The sequence below is a fragment of the Nicotiana tabacum genome, chromosome 8 (assembly GCF_000715075.1).
Source record: "Nicotiana tabacum cultivar K326 chromosome 8, ASM71507v2, whole genome shotgun sequence".
Lineage (NCBI taxonomy): Eukaryota > Viridiplantae > Streptophyta > Magnoliopsida > Solanales > Solanaceae > Nicotiana > Nicotiana tabacum.
Window position 1 is genome coordinate 45,235,835 of NC_134087.1, and position 25,997 is coordinate 45,261,831.

The 25,997-nt window shown below is 35.9% G+C and overlaps 1 protein-coding gene and 1 pseudogene across 3 annotated transcripts; one reads left to right on the forward strand and one right to left on the reverse strand.

The window, feature by feature from the left end:
- Positions 1–3,492: 3,492 nt before the first annotated feature.
- LOC107785762 (cinnamoyl-CoA reductase-like SNL6) lies at positions 3,493–6,757 on the forward strand (annotated as a pseudogene).
- A 15,655-nt stretch (positions 6,758–22,412) lies between these two features.
- Positions 22,413–24,602, reverse strand: LOC107785760 (E3 ubiquitin-protein ligase Os04g0590900-like). Of its 3 annotated transcripts, XM_075219230.1 has the most exons (3): positions 24,257–24,602; positions 24,036–24,116; positions 22,413–23,926 (listed from the first exon to the last, which is right to left on the reverse strand). In XM_075219230.1, the coding sequence occupies exon 3, from the start codon at positions 23,920–23,922 to the stop codon at positions 22,870–22,872; it is 1,053 nt and encodes a 350-aa protein (XP_075075331.1). In that variant the 5' UTR covers positions 23,923–23,926; positions 24,036–24,116; positions 24,257–24,602; the 3' UTR covers positions 22,413–22,869. The 3 variants fall into 3 exon arrangements, with proteins under 3 accessions (XP_075075331.1, XP_016462619.1, XP_016462618.1); XM_016607133.2 differs by lacking the exon at positions 24,036–24,116; XM_016607132.2 differs by having other exon boundaries at positions 24,036–24,602.
- Between the last annotated feature and the right edge of the window lie 1,395 nt (positions 24,603–25,997).

Below are 25,997 nucleotides of genomic sequence, written 5' to 3' on the forward strand. Positions count from 1 at the left end.
TTTTTCTTTTCTTCCGGTGGTGGTCAAACTCTTTTCCTTTTTGGCGAAGGCCCTTGGCTTTAAAGGGAGTTATTTCGAACTTATCGAAATAACAACTCGTCGATGTTCAAGCGAGGTCGAACCTTTCCTTTTTCTTTGATGGAGAAGGCCCTTGGCCTTAAAGGGTGTTATTTCGAACTTATCAAAATAACAGCCCGTCGATATTCGAGCGAGGTCGAACCTTTCCTTTTTCTTTGATGGCGAAGGCCCTTGGCCTTAAAGGATGTTATTTCGAACTTATCAAAATAATAGCCCGTCGACGTTCGAGCGAGGTCGAACCTTTCTTTCGTTTGATGGCGAAGGCCCTTGGCCTTAAAGGGTGTTATTTCGAACTTATCGAAATAACAGCCCGTCGACGTTCGAGCAAGGTCGAACCTTTCCTTTTTCTTTGATGGTGAAGGCCCTTGGCTTTAAAGGGTGTTATTTCGAACTTATCGAAATAATAGCCCGTCGACGTTCGAGCGAGGTCGAACCTTTCTAGTTTGATGGCGAAGGACCTTGGCCTTAAAGGGTGTTATTTCAAACTTATCAAAATAACAGCCCGTCGACGTTCGAGCGAGGTCGAACCTTTCCTTTTTCTTTGATGGCGAAGGCTCTTTGCCTTAAAGGGTGTTATTTCGAGCTTATCGAAATAACAGCCCGCCGATGTTCGAGCGAGGTCGAACCTTTCCTTTTTCTTTGATGGCAAAGGCCCTTAGCCTTAAAGGGTGTTATTTCTAACTTATCGAAATAACAACCCGTCGACGTTCGAGCGAGGTCGAACCTTTCTTTCGTTTGATGGTGAAGGCCCTTGGCCTTAAAGGGTATTATTTCGAATTTATCGAAATAACAGCCCGTCGACGTTCGAGCGAGGTCGAACCTTTCCTTTTTCTTTGATGGTGAAGGCCCTTGGCCTTAAAGGGTGTTATTTCGAACTTATCGAAATAACAGCCCATCAATATTCGAGTGAGGTCGAACCTTTCCTTTTTATTTGATGGCGAAGGCCCTTGGCCTTAAAGGGTGTTATTTCGAACGTATCGAAATAACAACTCGTCGACGTTCGAGCGAGGTCGAACCTTTCTTTCATTTGATGGCGAAGGCCATTGGCCTTAAAGGGTGTTATTTCGAACGCATCGAAATAACAACCCGTCGACGTTCGAGCGAGGTCTAACCTTTCTTTTTTCTTTGATGGCGAAGGCCCTTGGCCTTAATGGGTGTTAGTTCGAACTTATCGAAATAACATCCCGTCGATGTTCGAGCGAGGTCGAACCTTTCTAGTTTATGGAGGGTCGGGCATTTTCCGTGGAAGTCCCAGTTTGTTTGGTATTGCTTGCATCAGATGGTTCAACACTGGTGGACACGAAGCGTCAACATTTCGCATAGGCTCGCGCTATGCGCGCATTATACTTTTCCTATCTGACTCCGGCCGTTCAGCTCGGAGATGCTGCCGGCAGGGAGGGCTTCGGCTGCATCAAAGTGATTTTTGTTCTTCGATCTAGATGTTGTTGTGTACATTCATCCACGCAGATCTTATGTGCTTACTTTGACGAAGTGTGGGAGGTGAGAGCGAGATGTTCTTCGCTCCCGTCTGGTGGTCCGGTTGGGGGGGAGTTGGATTGTAGCATCGTTTGCCTTGTTCAGGATATTCACAGCTGATGGGGCGAAGAATTCTAGGTTTCGTGAATTCATTTGTTTCTCCTTCCCTCAACGCGCTATTCCCATGTCTCGCGTGAGTTAGATTCTCCTTTCGTGCTTCTCTTGGTGAATGATTGTGTTTCTCGGCTTTGATCTGGGAAAAACTAGGAGTTTTCACTAGGAAATCCCCACAGACGGCGCCAAATTGTTTGATTCAAAAGATGTTAAACTCTTTTGGACAAATCAATCAAAGATAAAGGCGTAGTCAAACTTAATTGATTCCAAACCAAGAGATTTCATAATAACAAATGTGTAGGGGATGACGAAAATATCGACAATCTCGTTAAGATTCAATATTGCCTTCTTCCTCAGTCCCTGAAGAAAGAATATTACAATTGTTTTATTTTTGTACAAGATACAAGAATGGAGCTTTGTTTTTATTTTCCTTCTGTGGGAAAAAAATGGAGAAGCCCCTCCCTTGAAAGCCTTCTTGGGCTATATATATATATAATATATATATATATATAAATCCCTTCACCCTTAGCGTGACTTGACGCGCTCGGGCCAGCGGTGCGTTCTGGTCGTGATTCCAGGCGTTGCTCTTTTCGATTTGTCGAATATTGTGGATGAGAAATGAAGTGGACTCTATTGACTTTCGTTACTCGATTGCTAAAAAGGGGGTCGTGGGCAACCTGGTCGGGGTGGTCAGATTTTGACCAATACAAAGGGTAAAATATGAAAAAAAATTGTCTTTCTCTTGATTTAATAAAATGGACAAGTAAAAGTGAAAATATTTTTTTAGTATAATAGACAAATAAAAGTGAACGAAAGGAGTATTACGTAGCCCAAATATTAAATAATTGATAAAAATATTACTAGTCTATTCAATATAATAATCATTTAATTTCTCCGTGTTGCAAGTTATATATAGTAAGTATAAATGAGGTGAATGCATTTAGAACACGTCAACGGGAGTTGGGAGTTCGTGAGAAATCATGGTCAACGGTTGCATTTATTAGCTAATGAATGAATCCAACAATTGCAGTTGCACAGTTAGTAGATGTCAACCATAACATGACGATAAACCTTCTTCTTTAATTAACGTGGACATGCTTTATTCTCTAATTAGCTTGACACGGATAGACTATAGGTTAAGCCAACAACTATGGATAATCAGGCAATCCAATAATTAAAGAGGTCACAACTTTATTAAAATGAGAAACTCTTATATGTGAAAGTGTGCCTATTTTTTAAACTATCAGTGCATTTAAATATGTTGTAATAAATTTATTTCTACCTTACTAGTTCGACTTATTAAGAAAATTAAACATTAATATGTAAATTATTGTTACTTACACTATCATTATTTATAATAAGTTAAAGTCCTCACATTTTACACTCATCTAACCACTATTTAGAATTTTCATAGGGTTAACTAAGTTGAATAGGGAAAGAAATAATAATTGTAACAGAATTCTTCCAATCAAGCTACTCACTTAAAGCTAATACTTCTTTTCTTTCAATTTATGTAACAATTACATTAGTACTATTTCGGAATCAATATGTTAATCTTCTTAGATCACATTTTTTTTGTTAAATATTTTGAATTATTAATAATATAATTAAGCACTTTGACGTTCTTAAACCTTGCCAATACATAACGTGGATAAGGAGGGAGTAGTTGTTATTTCATTGTACATGAGTCCAATTTTTTCCATTGCCCACTTAAAAGTAAGTAATTATGAGTCCACTTTGAACCAAAAAAATAATTTACAAATCAGTCCTATTATTGGGCTGGCTGGGACCATCTCGTTAGGCTCTTTCACTTTGCTTTATATACGGAGATCTTCCACCAAACTCTCTACAACCCAAACTTACTTGAGATATATACATACTTTCTCTCACACACATAAATTAAAGTTGCCCAAATAATATTAATCTTGTTTACATGGCTCCAGCTTCGTATAATTGCATATTCAATACCATATGTGTAATGGACGGTTCCAGTCGATTTGGTACAAAGTTAGTAAAGCGTCTTCTCAAGAGAGGTTACACAGTTCATGCTGCACTTCAAACTCATGGTTAGAGCTTAGTACTATATATTCTTCAATTATTATTCTTCTTTATTAACGAGTTATGATATGTTCATTAGGGGAGAATTCGTTGTCGTTGAAGGGGATTGAATGTGATCATAAGAAGAAATTGAAAATTTTTGAGTCCGACCCTTTTGATTACCATACCATACTTGCTGCTTTGAAGGGTTGTTCTGGTTTATTCTACTCGTTTCAGCCTCCTTCTGATTATCCCACTTACGATGTAAGCATACTTGAATTTCTAATTAATTTCTACAGCTAGCTAGCATGCGTTGTAATTTTTTGATCCATCATGGGTTTAATTTTGTGATCATTAAATACTCTTGTCTGGGTGGTAATATAATTAATGACAATGAGTTTAAGTTTTATGTACAATATATAAGTTTTTACACTATCAGATAAATTTTGCCCCCAACAGTAGACAACTTTTCATCGTAAGTCTAACATGCTTAACTGAAAAATATAGACATACTATAATAATTTAAATTGTACTGATCGTGTAAAATATGTAGTAACTTTTCGTAGCAAGTTTGATACAGTAAAGTGTAAATTGAAAAATATATGCAGTGACGACTTGCTATAATCAGTTCAATGCTATGACAGTATCAAAATTATTTACATTGTTTATGTACATAACATAAATCTAATGATCAAAATACATAATTTTAGCCGTGTTCATTTAATATAAATACGGTGGTCTAGAATAACTAATTACTGCTATCATCGTGTGGCAATTAATGCAAAACATAATCTAATTAACAGAGCCGTTCCCTGTATAGGGTTACTTGTTTTGTAAGGCGGATGGAGTACTAAAGTCAAAACATTATTTAGCGAGGTGTTTAATTAAGAATTGATAAATTACTTGGTTAATAGAGGTTGAATGAGATCGATCAAGCAGGAATAATTAACAAAGATGAATAAATGTACGATGACAGGAAGATATGGCAGAAGTGGAGGTGAGGGCAGCACATAATGTATTGGAAGCATGCGCGCAAACAGACACCATAGAAAAAGTTGTCTTTATTCCTCTGCAACTACTATTATTTGGGGACACGTTAAAGATCAATCTGCATCTACGGATTATCTTGATGAAAGACATTGGACTGACATCAACTTTTGTCGTAAATTCAAGGTGCGTGTCATATATTATGCATACTTATCATGTGTTTTTATTTTTACCTTTACTGTTTTGAATACATTCACCGTCCTATTTGCATGCATAGATGATTTGCAAAAGGATTTAATTTACCTACTTGAATTGTGTATTTATATGTACTATTTTTGTATTCTAACATATTGTAACAAGTTACCTACCTTATTTGTTAAGATACTAATTAATGCTACTTACTGCAAACCATTATTTCTAATTATATTTTAGGTAATTTAATAGTGTAAAAATTCGTTTACATGGTCAGTTATTTCTAAGTGAATAATTTTATAATAAAAGAAAAAGGAATACTTGAAGTGCTAAAAGCTACTTATTAAAGAAAAGGGGCAGTCGGTGCATGAAGCATCTCGCATTCATACAGGTCAGAGAAAATACCACACTAGCTTCAAGGGGTGTGATATAGGGAACCCACCCTAATGCCAGGGGCGGCTTAACAAAATTAATGGCCTAAAGCATAGTTTTGTTACGAGACCTTAAGTTTTCTTTTTCAAAAAAAAAAACATTTCTTGTGTATTTCATTTAAAGTCTATCTTTTTAAGATGCAAAGTAGTTAACAACTTTTTAATCGATTTCTTCTAATTTTTTTAATTGATAATATAGCTAATCAATTACATGAATAAAAAGTTTTCATTTTTATTTTTTTTAAGAATCTTGTAATTTTACCATAAAATATTAAGTAGTTTTTGATGAAATTAGACATAAAACCTACTATTAACAAAATAGGGGGCACCAAAAGTATGGGGCCTAACATCAATGGTTGATTCCACACGTGACCTATAGGTTATTCGAAGATAACTTTATCATTACTCCAAACCTACTTGCTAAGTGCAAAATTCAAAGTGTCATAGAATTGCGCACAGAAAATGATAAGTGGTTTTGATTTGAAAATGGACAGCTGTGGCATGCTATATCGAAAACACTAGCAGAGAAGACAGCTTGGGCATTGGCAATGGACAGAGGAATCAACATGGTTACTATAAATGCAGGTCTGTTAATGGGTCCTGACTTAACAATCTCAAATCCTTACCTTAAAGGAGCAGCTGAGATGTACGAAGATGGTGTGTTTGTGACTGTCGATCTTGATTTCTTGGTCGATGCCCACATTTGTGTATATGAAAAAGTAGCAACCTACGGTCGATATTTGTGCTTCAATCACATCATTAACCAACAACAAGATGCTTTTCACCTTGCCAAAATGTTGTCCCCTTTGCCTTCGTCCCCTCAAAGGTATATGCCTCATTTAAATTATTTCAATTCTTTCACATATTACATAATATGTACATTACGTAACATTTTTCTTTTCTTTTGTGTGCATATGATAGTATGGAGAATGACACAAGAATAATCCAGCAGAGGATCAGCAACAAAAAACTGAACAAGCTTATGGTTGACTTTAGGGGATGCCAGTCCCAGATAGACCAAAATGCAAATAATCAAGATGTTTGCCTATCATGAAACTGCAAATTGACTAGACATATATAATTACATTAGGATGAAAAATGGTAACCTTCCCTTCATAGTGGTTCATATTTTTTAAATTTGATGACAATCATGTAAAGTTTCCCCAGCCCCACCACCCAACACCAAACATCTTGGGTGTAATGGGAGAAAAAGAAAAAGTAATAAAAGGGAAAAACATGGAAATGGCTAAATGCAAGGCATTTAATCATGTTTGGGTAGAGAAGTCAATAATAATAGGAAGGCAACAATTTAAGTGACACCATGTGAATTGTGAGTTGTTGTTTTTTTTTTGGCAACCTAGTGGTGCTTGCTTTAAGTCTAATCATTTACTTAAAAGTCTAATTTGAGCTAGCTAGCTGGGAAAATTAAGAGAGATTTGCTATCAGTGCTTGTCAAATAGTAGATGTATATACATTATTTTTTTAGATTAATAAAGTCCTTGGGTAAGGTTCGCTTTCGAACATAATTAAAATTTGAAAATCATAGTACACAATTTGAACCAAACATCGTATTTTTATATTATACTTTTCAATAATAAAAAGTCATATTATCCCATCTTATAGTAATTTTTTTTTTTTTGGGGGGGTGGGGGGGTGGGGAACATTCTGTTTTCTCGGTACACCTAAGGGCTAAGAGAGGTTGCTTTTCAGATGAAATCTCCAAGGATTCCTAAATTTTGATAACCCTTGTGGTTCTTCGGCTATTTTTCATTTTTAGGAAACCAACAAGTATACAGTTACCATTTTAATTCCTAAATTTTGATAAACCCCCCCCCCCCCCCAAAAAAAAAACAATTAACACTTAAGGCACGTAACAGTTATGGTAAACATGGAAACATGTTTATATATTTGTTTCATTATTAATTATGAAAGGACTTATATATATAACGACCCGACCGATCGTTTTGAGAATTTACATCTCATTCGGCAGCTTAAGATCTCGAGAAACTTCATATTATGTGTTTTGACCTCTGTGTGTGGCCGAGTTCAGTTATCAGATGTTCGAAGTCAATTTGGAAGAGGGATTCTTGTTTTAGAAGCTTAAGCAGTAAGAGTTGACCGGAGTTTTCACTTTGAGAAAACGACTCCGAAATGATATTTTGAAAATTCCAACAACTTCGTATGATAATTTTGGACTTAGGCGTACGTCCGGATTTGGATTTCGAGATCTGTAGGATAATTTGAAGCATTTCGGCGAAAGTTGGAAAAGTTGAAGTTTTGGAAGGTTGAGAGGGTTGACCAAGAGTTGACTTTGGTGATATCGAGGTTGGAATAACTCCGTTATGTCATTTAGGACTTGCATGCAAAATTTAGCGTCATTCCGGATTGATTAGATATGTTTCATCGCTGAGTTTTGGAAGTTGGAAGATTTGAAAGTTCATAAGTTTGACTCATGGTGCGATTCATAGTTTCGACATTGTTTGATGTGATTTCAGACCTCGAGCAGGTCCGTGTTAGGTTATGAAACTTGTTAGCATGTTTCGACGTGGTCCTAGGGGCTCGGGGTGCATTCGGATGGGCCACGTGCCATTTTCTCAAGTTTTAGAATTCTGAAATCTGGTGTCTGATATCCTTCTATGCGATCGTGTAGGTGAAGACGCGATCACGAAGGATGTTCAGGTGGGCTGATCAATTTCCTTCTCCGCGTTCGCATCTCTCTATCCGTGTTTGCATAGCTCAGTTGTAACAACTGGTGATTTCCCCCTCCTCCTCTACAATCACATATCACCTCACGCGGTCGCGTAGTGCAGTCCTTGGGCATCAAAATTTTTGCCTCTTCGCAATCGCACTCATTTGTTCGCGATTGCATAGCATTTAATTTTGGACAGTAGTCATTTCCTCTTCGCGATCACAGTTAAAATTCCGCGATCGCGATGTACAAACACCTGGGCAGAATATAAAAGTACTCTATTTCGAGGGTTATCCATTTTTTTAATCAATTTTTGGAGTTGTAGAGCTCGATTTTGAGCGATTATTCGTGAGTTTTTCAAGAAAATTATTGGGGTAAGTGTTCTTCACCCGAATTTTATTATATTCCATGATTCTATCTTTGTAACAATTCAGCTAGTCGTTTTGAGAATTAACGCCCTGATCCCTTATTAACTACTTTCCCCGAGTCTATTTCTGTTATTGTGATTGCCGGGACGATTCATCTTGAGTTTCGGAGTGTTTTGGGACACTTAGTCCCTAAATGAGAGTTTAAGTCTTAAAATTTGGACCGTAGTCGGAACAGTATGAAGACGTGTCCGAAATGGAATTTCGTCAATTCTATTAGCTCTGTTGGGTGATTTCGAGCTTAGGGGCGTGTCCGGATTGTGTTTTGGAGTTCCGTAGCTTATTTAGTCTTGAAATGTCGAAAGTTGAATTTTTGGAGTTTTTGGACCGATAGTAAAATTTTGATATCGGGTTCGGAATCCGATTCTGGAAGTTGGAATAGATCCGTAGTGTTGAATATGACTTGTGTGTAAAATTTGGGGTCAATCGGGCATGGTTTGGTTGGTTTCGGCATCGGTTGTAGAATTTTGAAAATTCAAGTTCATTAGGTTTGGATTGGAGAGTGATTCGGGATTTTAGCGTTGTTTGATGTGATTTGAGGGTTCGACTGAGTTCGTATAATGTTTAAGCATTAGTTGATATGTTTGGTTGAGGTCCCGGGGGCCTCGGGTGAGTTTCGCATGCTTAACAGAATTGAATTTGGACTTAGGTAATTTCTGAAATTTGCTGAACCTGTTGTTTTCGCACCTGCTGATTTTGGACCGCAGGTGTGGCACCGCCGAAGCAGCTTGGCAACCGCAGATGCGGTCTAAGGCTTGAAGGTCATTGGTCGCAGATGCGGCTCAAGGACCGCAGAAGCAGGAGCGCATCTGCGAGGAGTGGAGCGCAGGTGCGGTGCCTGGGGACTTAATGAATTTTCGTAGGTGCGGAGCCCGAGCCGCAGAAGCGAGATCGCAGGTGCTGTGGACCCCTCGCAAAAATGGAAATCACTGGGCAAAAAAGAGTGAAATCGAGGGTTTGAGTTCATAACTTTAAAAAATAATTTAGAGCTTGGTGGAAGGCGATTTCTTGAGAGATTTTGAAGGAGAACTATTGGGTAACAAGTTCTAACTCTAATTTAGTTCTAATACATTAATCTATTGTTATTTTTCTCATCTAATTAAGGAATTTGCGGGTAGAAGTTTGAAAATAGGGGAAAAAGTTCCCCAATGAGAAATCTGAGTTTTGAACAAGAATTTAACGTCGGATTAGGATAATTTTTGTACGAGTTAACTCGTGAGTGAATGAGTGTTCTAAATTGGTAACTTTTGCCCAATTCCGAGACGTGGGCCCGGAGAAGATTTTTGGGCATTTTTCTATTTTCTCATCTTAGCTTTAAATTCATTAGCTAAATTAGTTGCTTGTAATTTTATTTACGTTATGTAATTGATTTGATTGGATTTGGGCCACTCGGAGTTGGATAGTCGTGGCAAGAACATGTTATCGGATTGATTTTGAGCTGGTTCGAGATAAGTGGCTTGCCTAACCTTGTGTGGGGGAACTTCCATTAGGATTTTGGTATTGTTGTTATATGAATGTTGTGTACGTGAGGTGACGAGTGCGTACACGTGCTAATTGCTGAAAAACCCTATTTTCATTAAATACTTATCTACGTTTCTCCTTTAATTGAGCAATACTAGTATGTAAAACCTCATGTTTAGTTTAGGAAAGCATGTTTATGTGAAAGCATGTTTATGTGACTTAACCGCCTTATCTGCTTTAACTGCTTACTTGGATTCTGTGTAGCATGTTTAGGGTAGAAATTTCCTATTTATTTGATACGAACTTGAATAGAACTGTAGATTTCCCCCGAGACTGTTGCGTATATTGATCTGGTTGTGTATTTACTTTGGGATTAGGGAACGTTATTCCGGGAGATCCCCCTGCATGTTTACTTTAGGACTACGGATCGGTATTCTGGGAGACTCCTGCACATTTATATTTGGGACTATGGGACGACATCCCGGGAGATCCCCTGTACTGGATATTTACTTTGGGACTACGGATCGGTATTCCGGGCGATCCCCCTGTACATTTATATTTTGGACTGCATGAAGGTATTGTGGGAGATCCCCCTGTACTGGATATTTACTTTGGGACTACAGATCGGTATTCCGGGAGATCCCCCTGCACATTTACGATTTGGACTACAGGAAGGTATCCCGGGAGATCCTCTGCATATTTACGTTTGGGACTACGGGACGTTATCCTGGGAGATCCCCTGTTACTATCTATGTGTACTGAGTTATTTCTTTCTGTGACTTCATCTTTATTGACCGTTAGTATTTTAATTATACTGTCACCTTTCATACTATTTTACCTTGTTATATATATATATATATATATATATATATATATATATATATATATATATATATATATATATATATATATAACTAGTAGGGCCCTGACCTTCCTCGTCACTACTCGACCGAGGTTAGGCTTGGCACTTACTGGGTACCGCTGTGGTGTACTCATGCCCTTTCCTGCATATATTTTTTTGTGTGCAGATCCAGGTTCTTCTGCTCAGCCATACTACCCGTGAGGCGAGGCGATCCAGAGACTTTGAGGTATATCTGCCGCGTCCGCAGACCTAGAAGTCCCTCTCTATTCTCCTTTCAGTTATAGATTTCTCGTATTTTTCTTTGTTTAGACTTCTGGAGTTAGAACACTATGTATTTCTTTAACTTGTGATTCATGAGATTCTGGGTTTTGAGAGTGTTATATTCAGTCGAGAGTGTTACTATTGTATATGCCGAGCGGCATTTTAAACTCTTTTAATTATATTTACCTGTTAGTTGGCTAGTTTTGCATCTTTAATCCATTCCCGCAATTTGTTAGGCTTACCTAGTCGTAGAGACTAGGTGTCGTAATGACAGTTCGTGGAGGAAGAACTTGGGTCGTAACAATCTTATAATTATTGATTTGAGTTGAGGAAAAATGGTAATTTTTGAAGAAACCTTTCAAAATGTAAAATGATGATTTGAGGGACGAATTGATATCGAAATTTGATTATTTTGGCATGGTTGAACTCATTTCGGAATGGGTGTTCTAGTTTTATGAAAATTTGTTGGGTTCCGACGTGCGGGCCCGGGGGCTGACTTTTGAATTGACTTTTTAGTTTTTGTTAAAGATCGAGACTTTATTATCCGGGATTATTTCTTATGAGTTTTATTTATGATTTGAAGTTATTTTGGCTAGATTTAAGCCGTCCGGAGGTTGTTTCACTTGAGAGGGCCATTTTAGAGTATTGGTCTAGCTTCTTTGAGGTAAATATCTTGCCTAACTTTGTGTGGGGGAACTACCCCTTAGGATTTGAGTCTTTGATGCTAACTGTGTCATGTAAAGTCCGTGTACGTGAGGTGACGAGTACGTGCTCGGGCTTATTTATGGAAAATTAACCTTTTAGGGCTCTTAGGTACTTATGTTCATTGGATATGAAGTTGTTTTGTTATGATTAAGTTCCATATTTACTAGTTTTATTTCTACATGTTTTAATTGAAATTAATTGCTTCATGTTACACTCTTATTGCCTATTTGACTCTTGTGTTCCTTAACTGAAGTTGTTGCCTTTTCAATTGCCATGCTATCCTTTCCTAATTGCTTATCCTTAATTGAAGTTATGATTATCTTTTCCGTTGCTTATCCTTAATTGAATTTGTTGTATCTCTTTCGTATTTGCTCAACCCTAAATGAAGTTAGTTATCCTTTATCATAGATGCCTCATCCTTATTTAGAATTATTGACTCATGTTATCTTCCTTGTTGTCGAATTATACTTTTGTGGAATCATTTGCTACGTATTATTTATCCCTTGTTGAGCTATTCTTATTGAGACTAGCATCCTCTATTTCATTTATACTTTGTGAGCTCGTTCTATCGCTTCTTTGTGTTATAAAGCTCTTGGGTTGATTTACTTGTCCTATTCTCGTGTATTGTTGTGGTGGTTGTTGTGGTACTCAGTTTGCTGAGCCGAGGTCTATGCACGATTGTGGTATTGAAACTGTTTAGAGGAAATTTGTTATGGAATATGGGCACATGTTGTGAAAGCCATTCTATTGTGTTATTTTATTTTTGGCACATGGTATTGTTGGAAGAATTTGTTCGGGCGTTTGTATGAGGTTTCTGACGTGCTATTTTACCAGTGATGATGCACATGCGGTGTGATAAGGTGGGCTATATCTTTGTGTTGTGCATGTGTCGAGACAATGAGGAAATATTACTAAGCACGTGCGGCGAGACAAGGCGAGCATTTACTTTATTATTGTGCACGTAGAGAGACAAGGTGGACTATGTCGGGGATTGATTTGTGATGACTTGTGATGGCCTGAAGGCATTGTTGTTGTTGATATTTGTGTAGTGGCGTGCCTAACTATTGTCAGTTTTACCTTGTGCAAATTGTGGGAATCATTTCTTACGTGCCGTTTATTTTCCCTACTCTTGCTAGTTGGCCTGAACTGTGATAGAACACTTGCACAAGCATACACATAGTTAATCACCCCTATTGGTTTAAGAAGATGGATCCTGATGTTATTGATCATTCCTACACACCCTCGTCTACTTGTCTTCTATGTGAGTTCTATTGGCACGTGAGTCGTCCGTGCAGTTACCAGTTGTAATGATGGCACGAGATGCCAAGTGTTTAGGGTTCACGAATTGGGACCTGTGAATTTGTAACTCTTTTGGAGGCTTGATACTTCGTGGAGATTATTGGATAAACCTGATTTGGAAGCGGTTATTCTTGTCGAGTTTCTACTTGTCCTTCTTTTATTTGTTTTCACCAGATTTAAACTGTGTTCAGCTTACTCTACTATATTATTACTTGTTATGTTCTGCTGCTAATTATTGCTTCTAAATCTTATTGCAAGCACCGTATTATTGTTGTCATTATGTGTAATTTGTAGAGATATCATACCCTGTTAGTTCTCCACTTATACTTGTCCAGGTTATCTAGTCCAGTAGGTGTCTTGACTGTCCCTCGTCACTTCTCCACTGAGGTTAGCCTTGATACTTACTAGGTACTGTTGTGGTGTACTCATACTACACTTCTGTACATTTTTGTGCAGATCTAGGTATTTCAAAGTCAGTCGATCGCTAGCTAGCTGTTCAGATCTTGCTGTGGAGACCTAAGGTAAACTTGTTGCTGCGTTCACACTTCCGAGTCACCTTCTGATACTGTACTTGCACTGTTTTATATCTATTTTGAAACAGTTGTATTTGTAGGGTTTCTAGCAAACTCAATAGAGCTTATGACTTGTACTACCGATTTTGGGATTGTAAGTCTTGTACAGAGATTTCTATTTCGTATTTGTCAGTCGTTATTTAAATACGGTTATTATTTCATAAATGTTAGGCTTACCTAGTCCCTAAGATTAGGTGCCATCATGACATCCTACGGAGGAAAATTTGGATCGTGACAAAATAATTTTTACACTATCATTTAATTGGCTATAATCACTTTAATTTTCAAATTACCTTATTTGTTATGAATAGAATTCTATTTAGAGTGAACGTCTATCTTGTAGAGAGTTTTACTTTGTGGCTAAGTCATTTTCTCCCTATAAATAGAGAGATCTTACCCATTGTAAATCATCCCAAAATTCAATAAGAATTACTCTCTTTCTCTGCAATATTGTTCTTCTACTTTTATTGTTTTATTACACGTTATCAGCACGAGATTCTACCGTCTCAAGAAGCTCTTTGAGAAGATTAAGATATAACTTTTCTCCTTTTTTTAATTATGACTGACTTATGAAAAGAAAGTTCGTTGCCCTTGAAATTTCGGGCAAGAACTATATGACATGGGTGTTGGATGCTGAAATTCATTTAGATGTAATGGGTCTTGTAGACGCTATTAAACACAAAAATAAAGCATCTACCCAATACTGTGCAAAGACCTTGATTTTCTTGCGCCATCACCTTGATGAAGGGTTGAAAATAGGATATCTCATAGTCAAATATCCACTTGTTTTGTGGAATGACTTAAAGGAAAGATATGACAACTTAAAGTTGGTCACTCTTCCACAAGCACGATATGATTGGGCTCATCTGAGGCTCCAAGACTTTAAGTCTATTTCTGAATATAATTATGCGATGTTCAGAATTACTTCTAAATTGAAATTCTATGGAGATACTATCACTGACTATGATATGCTTGAAAAAAGGTTTACAATGTTTCATGCCTCCAATATGGTCTTGTAACAGCAGTACAAAGAGAAAGGTTTCAAGAAGTACTCTAAGTTGATTTCTCTTCTCCTTATGGCTGAACGAAACAACGAATTGCTCATAAGAAATCATGAAAATCGACCCATTGGGTCTACACCATTGCTTGAAGTGGATGAGGTGTATTCTCATTGTGCTAAGCGTGGAAAAGGACGTGACCCTATTCGTGGTCATGGTCGTGGCTGTGACCGTGGACAAGAAAGAAATTTTCCTGGTGTTAATCACCCCCCAAAGAAAAATAACCACCAAAAGTGGAAAGGGAAAGATGAGAAGCCAAAGGCAAATGGTTCAAAAACTGAATGTTATTGTTGCGGTAGAAAAGGGCATTGGGCAAATATTTGTCGTGTACCAAGACATTTGGTTGAGCTTTATCAAGCATCTCTAAAGAATAAAAGCTCTGAAGCTAATTTTGTCTATGACAATAAATTTGACATCACCCACTTAGATGTGACAGACTTCTATGAGCGCCCTGATGGAAAAATAGACCACTTGATAGGTGATGAATCTTTGAGTAAAGAAGATGGAGTAGTTTGATTTTATTTTATTTTGCTTATTCGTATTAGTTAGTGAATAAATATCATGTAATTATTATAGTTTACATGAGTAGTAATTTTAATTAGTATGGCGAATTAGTATAATCTATTATTGAATAAACTTTGAGAATAGTCAAAATTTATAGTCAGCATCAGTTGTAATTTATGTTAGGAGTTAGATATTATTTGCAGGGCATATCTCAAATTTCATGTTTTCTGTACTAAGCTAGTAAAGCCAAGTATCGGGCAAGTATTCATTTAGATTGTGATATGGTTGAATCGTGAAAAAAAAATTACAAAAAAAAGGACGAAAACTTGCAAACAAAAACTAGCGTGAAACTATACACGGGACGAAAACTAGCGTGAAACAAAAACTTGCAAACGAAAAAAAAGGGACGAAAACTAGTGTGAAACTATTTGCTAAAGCATTTCAATAAGTTAGGATTGATTTTAAATCAACTGACACTAAAAAAATTTCTTATTAAATGCAATATCTGTTTTCTAATTAAGTTGTCCAATCAAAGATTGTGTCTTATGGAAAATTATCATCACACTTATTGAATAAGTCATTATTGAGTTATTGACTTCACTTTGTCTCTTTTCCTTTATCTCTCAAAATACTAATATTTATTCGTATATTTCTTTTGTATGTCAAACCATGGGAAGCAAATATGAATATCCCACAAAACAAACTTGGATCAAAGTTCAATTGTAAAAATATTTGTTTAATTGATTCATGTACGACACATACAATATTCAAAGAGAAGAAATATTTCTCTCATTTAAGTATGTGTAAGGCAGATATTACTACAATTTCTGGTAGTAATAATTTAATTGAAGGCTCTGGAAGAGCTACTATAACTCTGCCTAAGGAAACAATGCTTATCATAGAGAATGCAATGTTCTTCTCCAAGTCCAAGAGGAACTTGTTGAGGTTTAAAGATATCCGCTGAAATGGATATCATATTGAGATAATAAATGAGAATAATTTTGAATATCTCATCATTACCAAGAATGTCTCTTGCCAAAAAAGGGTTATTGAGAAGTTCCCATCTTTGTCTTGTGGTCTGTATTGGACAAGAATTAGGCAATTGAGGCACATTCTATTGTAAACCAAAAGGTTACTGATTCCAATACTTTTGCACTTTGGCATGATCGATTGGGACATCCTGGATCAATTATGATGAGACGAATTATAGAAAACTCAAATGGGCATCCATTAAAGAATTTAAAGATTCTTTTAAATAATGAATTTTCTTGCACTTCTTGTTATCAAGGCAAGTTAATTATTAGACCATCACCAACAAAGGTTGGGATTGAGTCTCCTGCATTTTTGAAACGTATACAAGGGGACATTTGTGGACCTATTCACCCACCTAGTGGGTTGTTTAAATATTTTATGGTCTTAATAGATGCATCTTCTAGATGGTCTCATGTATACCTATTGTCATCTCGCAACCTCGCATTTGCAAAATTAATGGCACAAATAATTCGATTACAGGCACAATTTCGCGATAATCCAATAAAGTCTATTAGACTTGATAATGCTGCTGAGTTTTCATCCCAAGCATTTAATGATTATTGCTTATCAATTGTGATAAAAGTGGAACATCCTATAGCTCATGTTCACACTCAAAATGGCCTTACAGAGTCTTTAATTAAACGTTAAAATTGATAGCAAGGCCGTTACTCATGAAAATGAGGTTTCCCACTTTTGTTTGGGGTCACGCCATTTTTGCATGCAGCAATGCCAGTTCATCTCAGATCGACAAATTATCATAAATATTTTTCGTTGCAATTAGTTTTGGGTCATGAACCTAATATATCCCATTTAAGAATTTTTGAATGTGCAGTATATGTGCTTGTAGCACCGCCTTATCGTGCCAAAATGGGTCCCTAAAGAAGGTTAGGAATATATGTTGGGTTTGAATTGCCCTCTATTATTCGCTACCTCGAAACATTAATGGGGGATTTGTTCACTGCATGATTTGCAGACTGTCGATTCAATGAGACACTTTTCCCAAAATTACGGGGAGAAGTTGGTGAAATCAAACGGAAAATTTTGTGGAAAAATCCATCATTATCTCATCTTGATCCACGTGCTTCTATTTGTGAAAAAGAGGTGCAAAAGATTATCCATTTGCAGAGAATAGCAAATCAAATGCCGGATGCATTTACGGATTTGAAAAGGATAACAAAATCACATATCCCTGCAGAGAATGTTCCAATCCGTATTGATGTCCCTATTGGACAATCTTCTAGTGTCATAGCTAATGAGTCAAAAGAACACCTAAAACGTGGCAGACCATTAGGTTCTAAGGATCGAAATCCTAGAAAAAGAAAAACAAATGATCAAAATGACACTACGAAAGAGTCTCACTAAGAAATCCACGATTCAATAAATTCTGAGATCCATGAGGAAACCACTGATCCCAAGACTCAAGAAAATAAGGAACTATTAATAAATCCAATCGATATTGAGACAAATTTGAATCGATTGGATATAATGGTGGATTATGTCTTTGCATATAATGTTGCATCTGGCATTATGCAAGATAGTGAGGATCTTAAACCTCAATCTGTTGAAGAATGTCGACAAAGACGTGATTGGCCAAAATGGCAAGAAACAATCCAATCAGAGTTGAATTCACTTGCAAAACATGAAGTTTTTGGGCCTGTAGTCCAAGCACCTAATGGTGTTAATCCAGTTGGCTATAAATGGATCTTTGTACGCAAGAGGAATGAGAAAAATGAGGTACAAAGATATAAGGTACGCCTTGTTGCACAAGAATTTTCACAAAGGCTTGGTGTCGATTATGAAGAGACGTATTCTCCTGTTATGGATGCTATAATGTTCCGTTATCTCATTAGTTTTGATGTCCATGAAAAGCTTGACATGTATTTAATGGATGTGGTTACTGCCTACCTTTACGGCTCACTTGATAATGAGATATACATGAAAATTCCCAAGGGATTTAAAATGCCCGACACACATAATTCAAAGTCCAGGGATTTAAAATGCCTAACGCACAAAATTCAAAGTCCCGGAAATGTTTTCAATCAAATTGCAATGATCTTTGTATGGTCTAAAGCAATCAGGACGAATGTGGTATAATCGTCTTAATGAGTATTTATTAAAAGAATGCTATATAAATGATGCCATTTGCCCATGTGTTTTTATAAATAAAACAACATCGGAATTTGTTGTACTTGCTGTATATGTTGATGACATAAACCTTATTGGAACTCCTATAGAACTCCAAAAGGCAATTGATTATTTAAAGAAGGAATTCGAGATGAAAGACCTCGGAAAGACAAAATTATGTCTTGGTTTGCAAATTGAACATTTGGCAAACAGAATTTTTGTTCATCAATCTGCCTACATAGAAAAGGTATTGAAACGGTTTTACATGGATGGAGCACATCCATTAAGTACTGTGATGGTTGTTCGATCACTTGATGTAAATAAAGATCCATTCCGACCTCAAGAAGAGAATGAAGAGCAACTTGGTCCTGAAGTACCATATCTTAGTGCAATTGCTGCACTAATGTATCTTGCTAATACTATAAGGCCTCACATAACTTTTTCAGTTAATGTCTTAGCAAGATATAGCTCTACTCCCACAAGGAGACATTGGAATGGAATCAAACACATATTACAGTATCTAAAAGGGACTACCGATATGGGCTTATTTTATGGCAATAATTGCAGTCCCGATCTTGTTGGTTATGCTGTTGCTGGGTATTTATCTGACCCACGCAAAGCTCGATCTCAAACAGATTATGTGTTTACCTGTGGAGGCACTGGCATATCTTAGCGATCGACTAAGCAATCAATTGTGGCTACTTCATCTAATCATGCTGAGATAATTGCTATTCATGAAGCAAGTCGAGAATGTGTGTAGTTGAGGTCTATAATATAACTTATTCGAGACAAATGTGGTTTGAAGTGTGACAAACTACCAACGATTTTATATGAAGACAATACAGCATGCATAGCTCAATTGAAGGGAGGATTCATAAAAGGAGATAGGACAAAACACATTTCACCAAAGTTATTTTTCACACATGATCTTCAAAAGAATGATGATATCAATGTGCAACAGATTCGTTCAAGTGATAATATGGCTAATTTGTTCACAAAATCTCTACCAAGGTCAACTTTCAAGAAGCTAGTGTACAAGATCGGGATGCGAAGGCTCAAGGATGTGAATTGATGCTCTCATCAGGGAGAGTTAATGCGCGTTGCACTCTTTTTCCCTTACAAGGTTTTGTCCCATTGGGTTTTCCTTGCAAGGTTTTTAACGAGACAACCAAAAAGCGTATTATTAAACATGTGTACTCTTTTTCCTTTTCTAGATTTTTTTTTCGCATTGAGTTTTATTTTAGTTAAGGTTTTAACGAGGCACATTACTTATTGAGTAGACATTCAAGGGGGAGTGTTAAGAATAGAATTCTATTTAGAGTGAATATCTATCTTGTAGAGAGTTTTACTTTGTGGCTAAGTCATTTTTCTCCTAAAAATATAGGGATCTTACCCCATTGTAAATCATCCCAAAATTCAATAAGAATTACTCTCTCTTTCTTTGCAATATTGTTCTTTTACTTTTATTGTTTTATTACATTATTAGATTTGACGGTTTGTTGTGTAAGTTACCTATTTTTATAGGTAACTTTAATTTGATGTTATAAAAAAAAATTACACATTATTAGCATGATTTGCAAACTTAAACACCGAAAAAAGCGACGACTCAAACAATATCAGGGAAATGAAATTTTACATGAAAAAAGTGGTAAAACTGACTTTTTCAAACTTGGAAACTCGTCATTAAAAAAATTTTAAAAAATATTATCCACCATATACCAAACAAATTTTGAAGAAAAAATTTAGAAAAAAATTTGTATAAACAAACGGGTCCTTAGTTTCTCACTTTTCATACCCAAAGCCAAAAGTTGGTCCATAGTCTAATGACAACGACATTTGCATCTATACCCGTTTTTTGTGTCACGTTTTAAGTTGTGCTTACTTTGTAAAAAAATTATAAGTGTACCCGCTTTTTTGCATAACTTCAGCATACGGGGCTGAAGTAGCAAAGACAATCACGCAAAACTTCAGCATTCTAGTAGACGGGCCTGAAGTAGCAAGTGTGTTGAACCAAGTGTGTTGAAGTTTTTATTTCTGTAACTGGCGAAGAGCTGAAGTTTTTGTTTTTGTAACTGTCGAACTTCAGTTCTAGAGCTAAAGTTTTGTTTTGTAACAGTCGAACTTCAACTCTAGAGCTGAAGTTATTTAGTTCATTTGTAAAATGAAATACTATTTATGTTTGTTTGGGATCTTGGTCATCTGTATTTTGTTTGTAATTATGCAACAAGAAAAGAAAACGAGAGTATGCACAAATCTAATAACTCATCATCATTCACTGATCAATAAAGTTACCAATTTCAACAAAAATCTTGCAACTGAAACTAACGTGCCTCTGAACTAATTGGTTACATCAATAAGTAACGTAGTCTAAATTTACTATTACATAGCTTTGAAAGAAGAAAAAAGGGAATGATAATACAAGGGTCAAAATACAGATGACCAAGATCTCTAACAAACATATACACCAAGAATCTACCCATCTAATATAGTTACAGCTAGTTATTTAGTTCATTTGTAATTATTCACAATTTGTTTTTAAATAATCTGATAAACATATTTATGGCAATCATCCCATGAATTGAAGTTCCATAGCAACACCAACAACAACAGAAGAAAGAAGAAGAAGAAGAAAACGAAGGAGGAGGAGAAAGAGGGCTGAAGTTATTTAAAAAACGGGTACAAGTTAAAAGTTTTTTAAAAAAATGGGTATAGGTTAAATGAGGGTGACCAAATAGGGCGCCCCATGCAATTTTTACAATAACAACTAAATCAATATATTCCAATAATTTTATGGGCTCGACTGAGTAGGGTTACCCACTTGAACTAATTAAAGCCCGTCTTAAAAGTTATTAGTGTAGAGGCCCTGAATATTTCCGTACAAATAGCACGGGCTAGCCAGGTTTCAGACTGGTTATTTAAAAAATGACTAGCGTTTATAAAGTTATTGAAAATAACCACTATTTTTGCGGCAACACGAAAAGTTCCAGCTAATATACTAAAGATCGGTGCACCTGTGTATGAACTTCCAGCATATTATGCTGGAACTCTAACACGCGGAAAGTTCCAGCATAATATACTGGAGATTGGAGCACATGTGTATAAACTTCCAACATATTATGCTGGATCGGTATATTATACTGAAACTCCAGTATATTATGCTGGAAGTCCAGTATATTATGCTGGAGTATTTTTCGAATTTTGAACAATGTTTTCGTTCAAATTTATCTTTACATGAAAAGTGACTAAATTTTGATTAATTTTAAAATTGTGCTATTTTTGAATGACCAATTGTAAATCTAACAATTTTTGAATTTCTCCCAATATTTCCTGATCAACTGGCCCAGTGTATATTTTTCGTACATCCGTAGTTGTTTATTTGTTTTTTTTCAAATTGATGTTACCAATGTGTAATTGTTACTTTCTCTCAAACCATAGTACTATTATTTGATTAGAACATCAAATCTTAGTTTCTACTTTAATTTTTAAAAACTTTTAATCGATATTATTATAAAAGTGAGAACTCCAACATAAAAGAATTATATAAATTAGCATTACATGAATAATGTGATAAAATTAACTATAGTGCCAGTATAACAATATTTTGTTGTCTATGGCTTTTCCAAAATGTACAAGACAATTACTGGGGAGCTGATAGGCTGCCTTAAGATTAGAGCCAAAGCCCTGACCCCAGGCCCTACGCAATTACCCAATTTAAACATACTTCATCATTAAACATTATAGCAAATTCTAATGACAATGTTTAAGTATCATTAGTAATACTCATCAGGATTATTTAGTTTGGAGACAAGTTATACAAAGATTAATAATAGAGAGATTATAATGTAAGAATTATTAATTGCATGGATTACTAATGCAAATATTGTAGAATAAGGATTAAAATGTGATTTGTTTACTTTTAACAAAAAAATATTTAACACATGCGGGTTATTATGGTCATTTTAGTTGCTGTAACCCAAGTGTTACTAATCCTCCTACTTTTATTCTACCTTCTATCTCGAATTAATAAATTAATTCTTCCATAACTTATGTAGGCATTAGTTTTGAGGCAATAAAAATGCCGATCATACTATCATATAATGCTAAATTTTATGCAAATTTCAGAAGCTAACCAAATATTGTAACACTAATGTGAAGTTTTATACAGAAACCAAACAACCCCCTGCCAAATGCTTTCTTAGGCAAACTCTATGAAATTTGAATACTAAATTTTCTTCCACTCTTCATCCCCATCCCCTTACAATTTTAAATCCCTCTATTGGTGCAACATTTTTTAAATCCAACTCCAACACAACAACTGTAACAAGACTAGCCTCTGACACAATAATCAAACAGCCAATGGAATCCCTAAGACATGAACTTTCCCTTGATTTTCGCATAGAACAATCTTCCATTCACTCAACCATACAAAAATAGTGGATGAAAAATAAAATCAGAAAAGCTCAATTTCTAAAAGAAAAAAAGACCTTTCAAACTCATGGTTACTGACTCTTAATTTGTTTAAAGACATAGAAAAATCCTCCTAAATCTTGACACAAAAATAATCAAATATTTGACAAAGGAATGACAATGTTTTGTCCTCTCCCACGTTTGAGAAACAATAATCTCCCACTGGATAATGATCTCTTCATCACCATTGGACTTGCCACACAATGTGTAAGTACATTGTTTCTAATCCCACTCCTACTCATTTCTTCACCATTATTGTCTTGTAATTTTGATGTTCCAACATCTCTTTGCAACTGGCTTTCTTCCATTACACAATCTTGGAATTCTTCGTGATCAATTCCTAGTACATCAGCTATCGATAAACGACCTTGTGATCCATAGTCCATTGACACTGATCTCCTAAATTCTTGATTTATATGGCTTGTTACATCTTCTTCTTCTCTAATGCCCATTTCTATATCATTTTCAGGTTGGAGTTGTGGAGTTGGTTCATTAGTTAGAGGAGTAATTTCCATGATTGGAGGAGGTGAAGCATTTGGAAAGATGATATTAGCTCGACATAAAGGGCAATTGGAGTGAGATTTAAGCCATGTATCAATGCACATTACATGAAAAGCATGGCTACATTTTGGCAAAAGTCTAAGGCTTTCATCATCTTGAAATTCACTTAAACAAACAGAACAATCTGTGCCTTCAGTCAATAATCCACCACCTTTCTTATACTTGAACACAGTAATAGACTTGATTAAAGCTTCATCTAAACCACCTGGATTTACATGCCATGGTTCGTGATTCGAAGGGTCATGATCTTCATCTTCTAATTCTGAATCTTCTTGATTATTTTCTCTTCTTCTTGTAACATTCCTATTACCACAATACTTTGATATTATAGCATAATAACTGACTAATAGGAAAGCACTGGCTAAAATTCCGATGATCGCGATAACTAGAGGGGAGAAATTAGGGCTAGAATCATCATCAGGGAATTCAAATGGAGGTGGTGGAGGGAAGATTATGTAACACCATTGTGGGCAGTATAAACTGCAAAATCCTTGAGAACAGTCCTTTGTACTCATATAGGGTACCCAAGTTCTTGGATTACTTATAGGTACCAATTGCTCGTCGTTGGAAAGACTCTTACTATACATGGGGCTGCAGAAAAAGAAAATAAAAATGGTGTAGCCCAAAAGAGGTTACTCTCCTATCTCAAGCAATAGTAACAAGACCAACAACAACAACAATGAAGTCAGTGTATTCTTACTAGTGGAGTCTGGGAGGGTGGAATGTACACAGTCTTACCCCTACCTTTGAAAGGCAGAGAGACAGTTTCCGATACCCTTGACTGAAGAAAAGATGGGAAGAAGCAGTGCCGACAAGTAATAACAACACAAAATATTAAGAATATAGTAACAAGACCAATGAATCAAATTAGAAAATAAGGGAGAAAACAGGGGGAAAGGCAGGGGAATGAAAAGAATTTACCTGAGACTGGTTATATTAATATCAGATAGAAGGAAGTAAAGGGTGTGAAAGATTGAAGTGTGGCTTTGAAGAGTATTGTAGTAGCAAATGAAGGTGAAAAGGGGGCAGACCAAAGCAGCTTAGAAGGAAAGCAGATAACAAAAACAGAAAAAATGAGAATGCTTAGATTGGTGTTTCTTGTTTTTTCTTGTGGGTTCTGTTTTCCTTTTCCTTCCTTTTTTTTTGTTCTTCTTTCTTTAATTTGCTTTATTGGAGATAGTGGTATGTTGACTAACATGATCATGTTGGTTGGACATTCATCAAAGTAATCAATGCTTTATTATGGTTCTAGCCACTTGCTACTAAAGTGAAATGCTACTATATATTACAGGTTGCTCTTTGCCTTTTATATTAAAGAAAGAAACTTAAAATTGACATGAGTGACTTTCCAAACATCTTCACTCTTAAGTAAATCCAACACAAAACACAAACTTGTTTATTACTAGACACTAAATTGTATCTATCAATTTTATACAAGATTTTTAGTGGCAGTCTTGTATTATATTATTGGTAGATTTTTATCACTTTGTTGTTCCTTTGCCTTGTTTTTTTGTTGTTGTCGTTACTGCTTGTTGATATTGCTTTACTTGCATCTTTCCTTTAGCCGACGGTATATTCGAAACAGTCTTTTTATATCACGGTAGGGGTAAGGTCTACGTACATATTACTCTCTCCAAACTCCACTTGTGGGATTATACTGTGATAGTTGTTGTTTTAATTTTATACAAGATTTATCAGTTTTTAATTACTGTTTCCTCAACTTATTGAAGACCAAAGCAAGTATACATAATGACTAGTAGGGCTGTTCATTCGGATCGGATATCCGAAATCCGAACCGATCCATTCAATTTTGAATTTCGGATTTCGGATTGGATCGGATTTCGGATTATGTTTATTAAAATTTCGGATTTCGGATCGGTATATTTTAATCCAATCCAATCCGAAATCCAAAATTATTAGGACATGTATAAATACTACACTTTAATTTACATCAACCTCCAAGTTATTACCTTTACAATTGCTAGATTTAGCTATATTGGCACCATAATACTCTCATAATTGCATAAACATGAATTTTTCTTAATGTATTGCCTCTTTTACAAAGAAAATATACATATTAGTTTAACTTTGAGGCATAATAATACGATCCGATATCTGATCCGATCCAAACTTTAAAATCCGATCCGATCCGATCCGATCCGTGCACCCTAATGACTAGCCAAGACTACAAAATCAGAAAAGGAATTTCTTCATTCTCTTTGAAATGTAAAAATGGGAATCTGCTTAAAGGCACTACATAAAGAAGTATATATTCTTGCTTTGGTTCTTGATTCTATATTTCCTTTCAAGTTGTTGAAATCAATGCTACTTTATAAAATTTGATGTGGTGTTGTCGTTTGTGCCTGGTTTGAAGTTTTATTTTATTAGTTTCTTTTTTTGGGTGGGGGAATTGGACCATATAATGGAGAACATGTAGTGACAGAAACTAAAGGAATTAAGAGATTGTAATGGAAATTTTAATTCTACAAGTCAATCATTTGGGTGAAAGAATCAAGAACAGTCAATAATTGGCTTTTTCCAATGTAAAACCCAAAAAATTCCTTCTTCCCCACCCCCTTCCTATTGTCCTTTTCATTCACTAAATTAATTCTTTTCCACACATAGTTCTGCAGCAACCCTTGATGTCCTCAGAGTGGAAGGT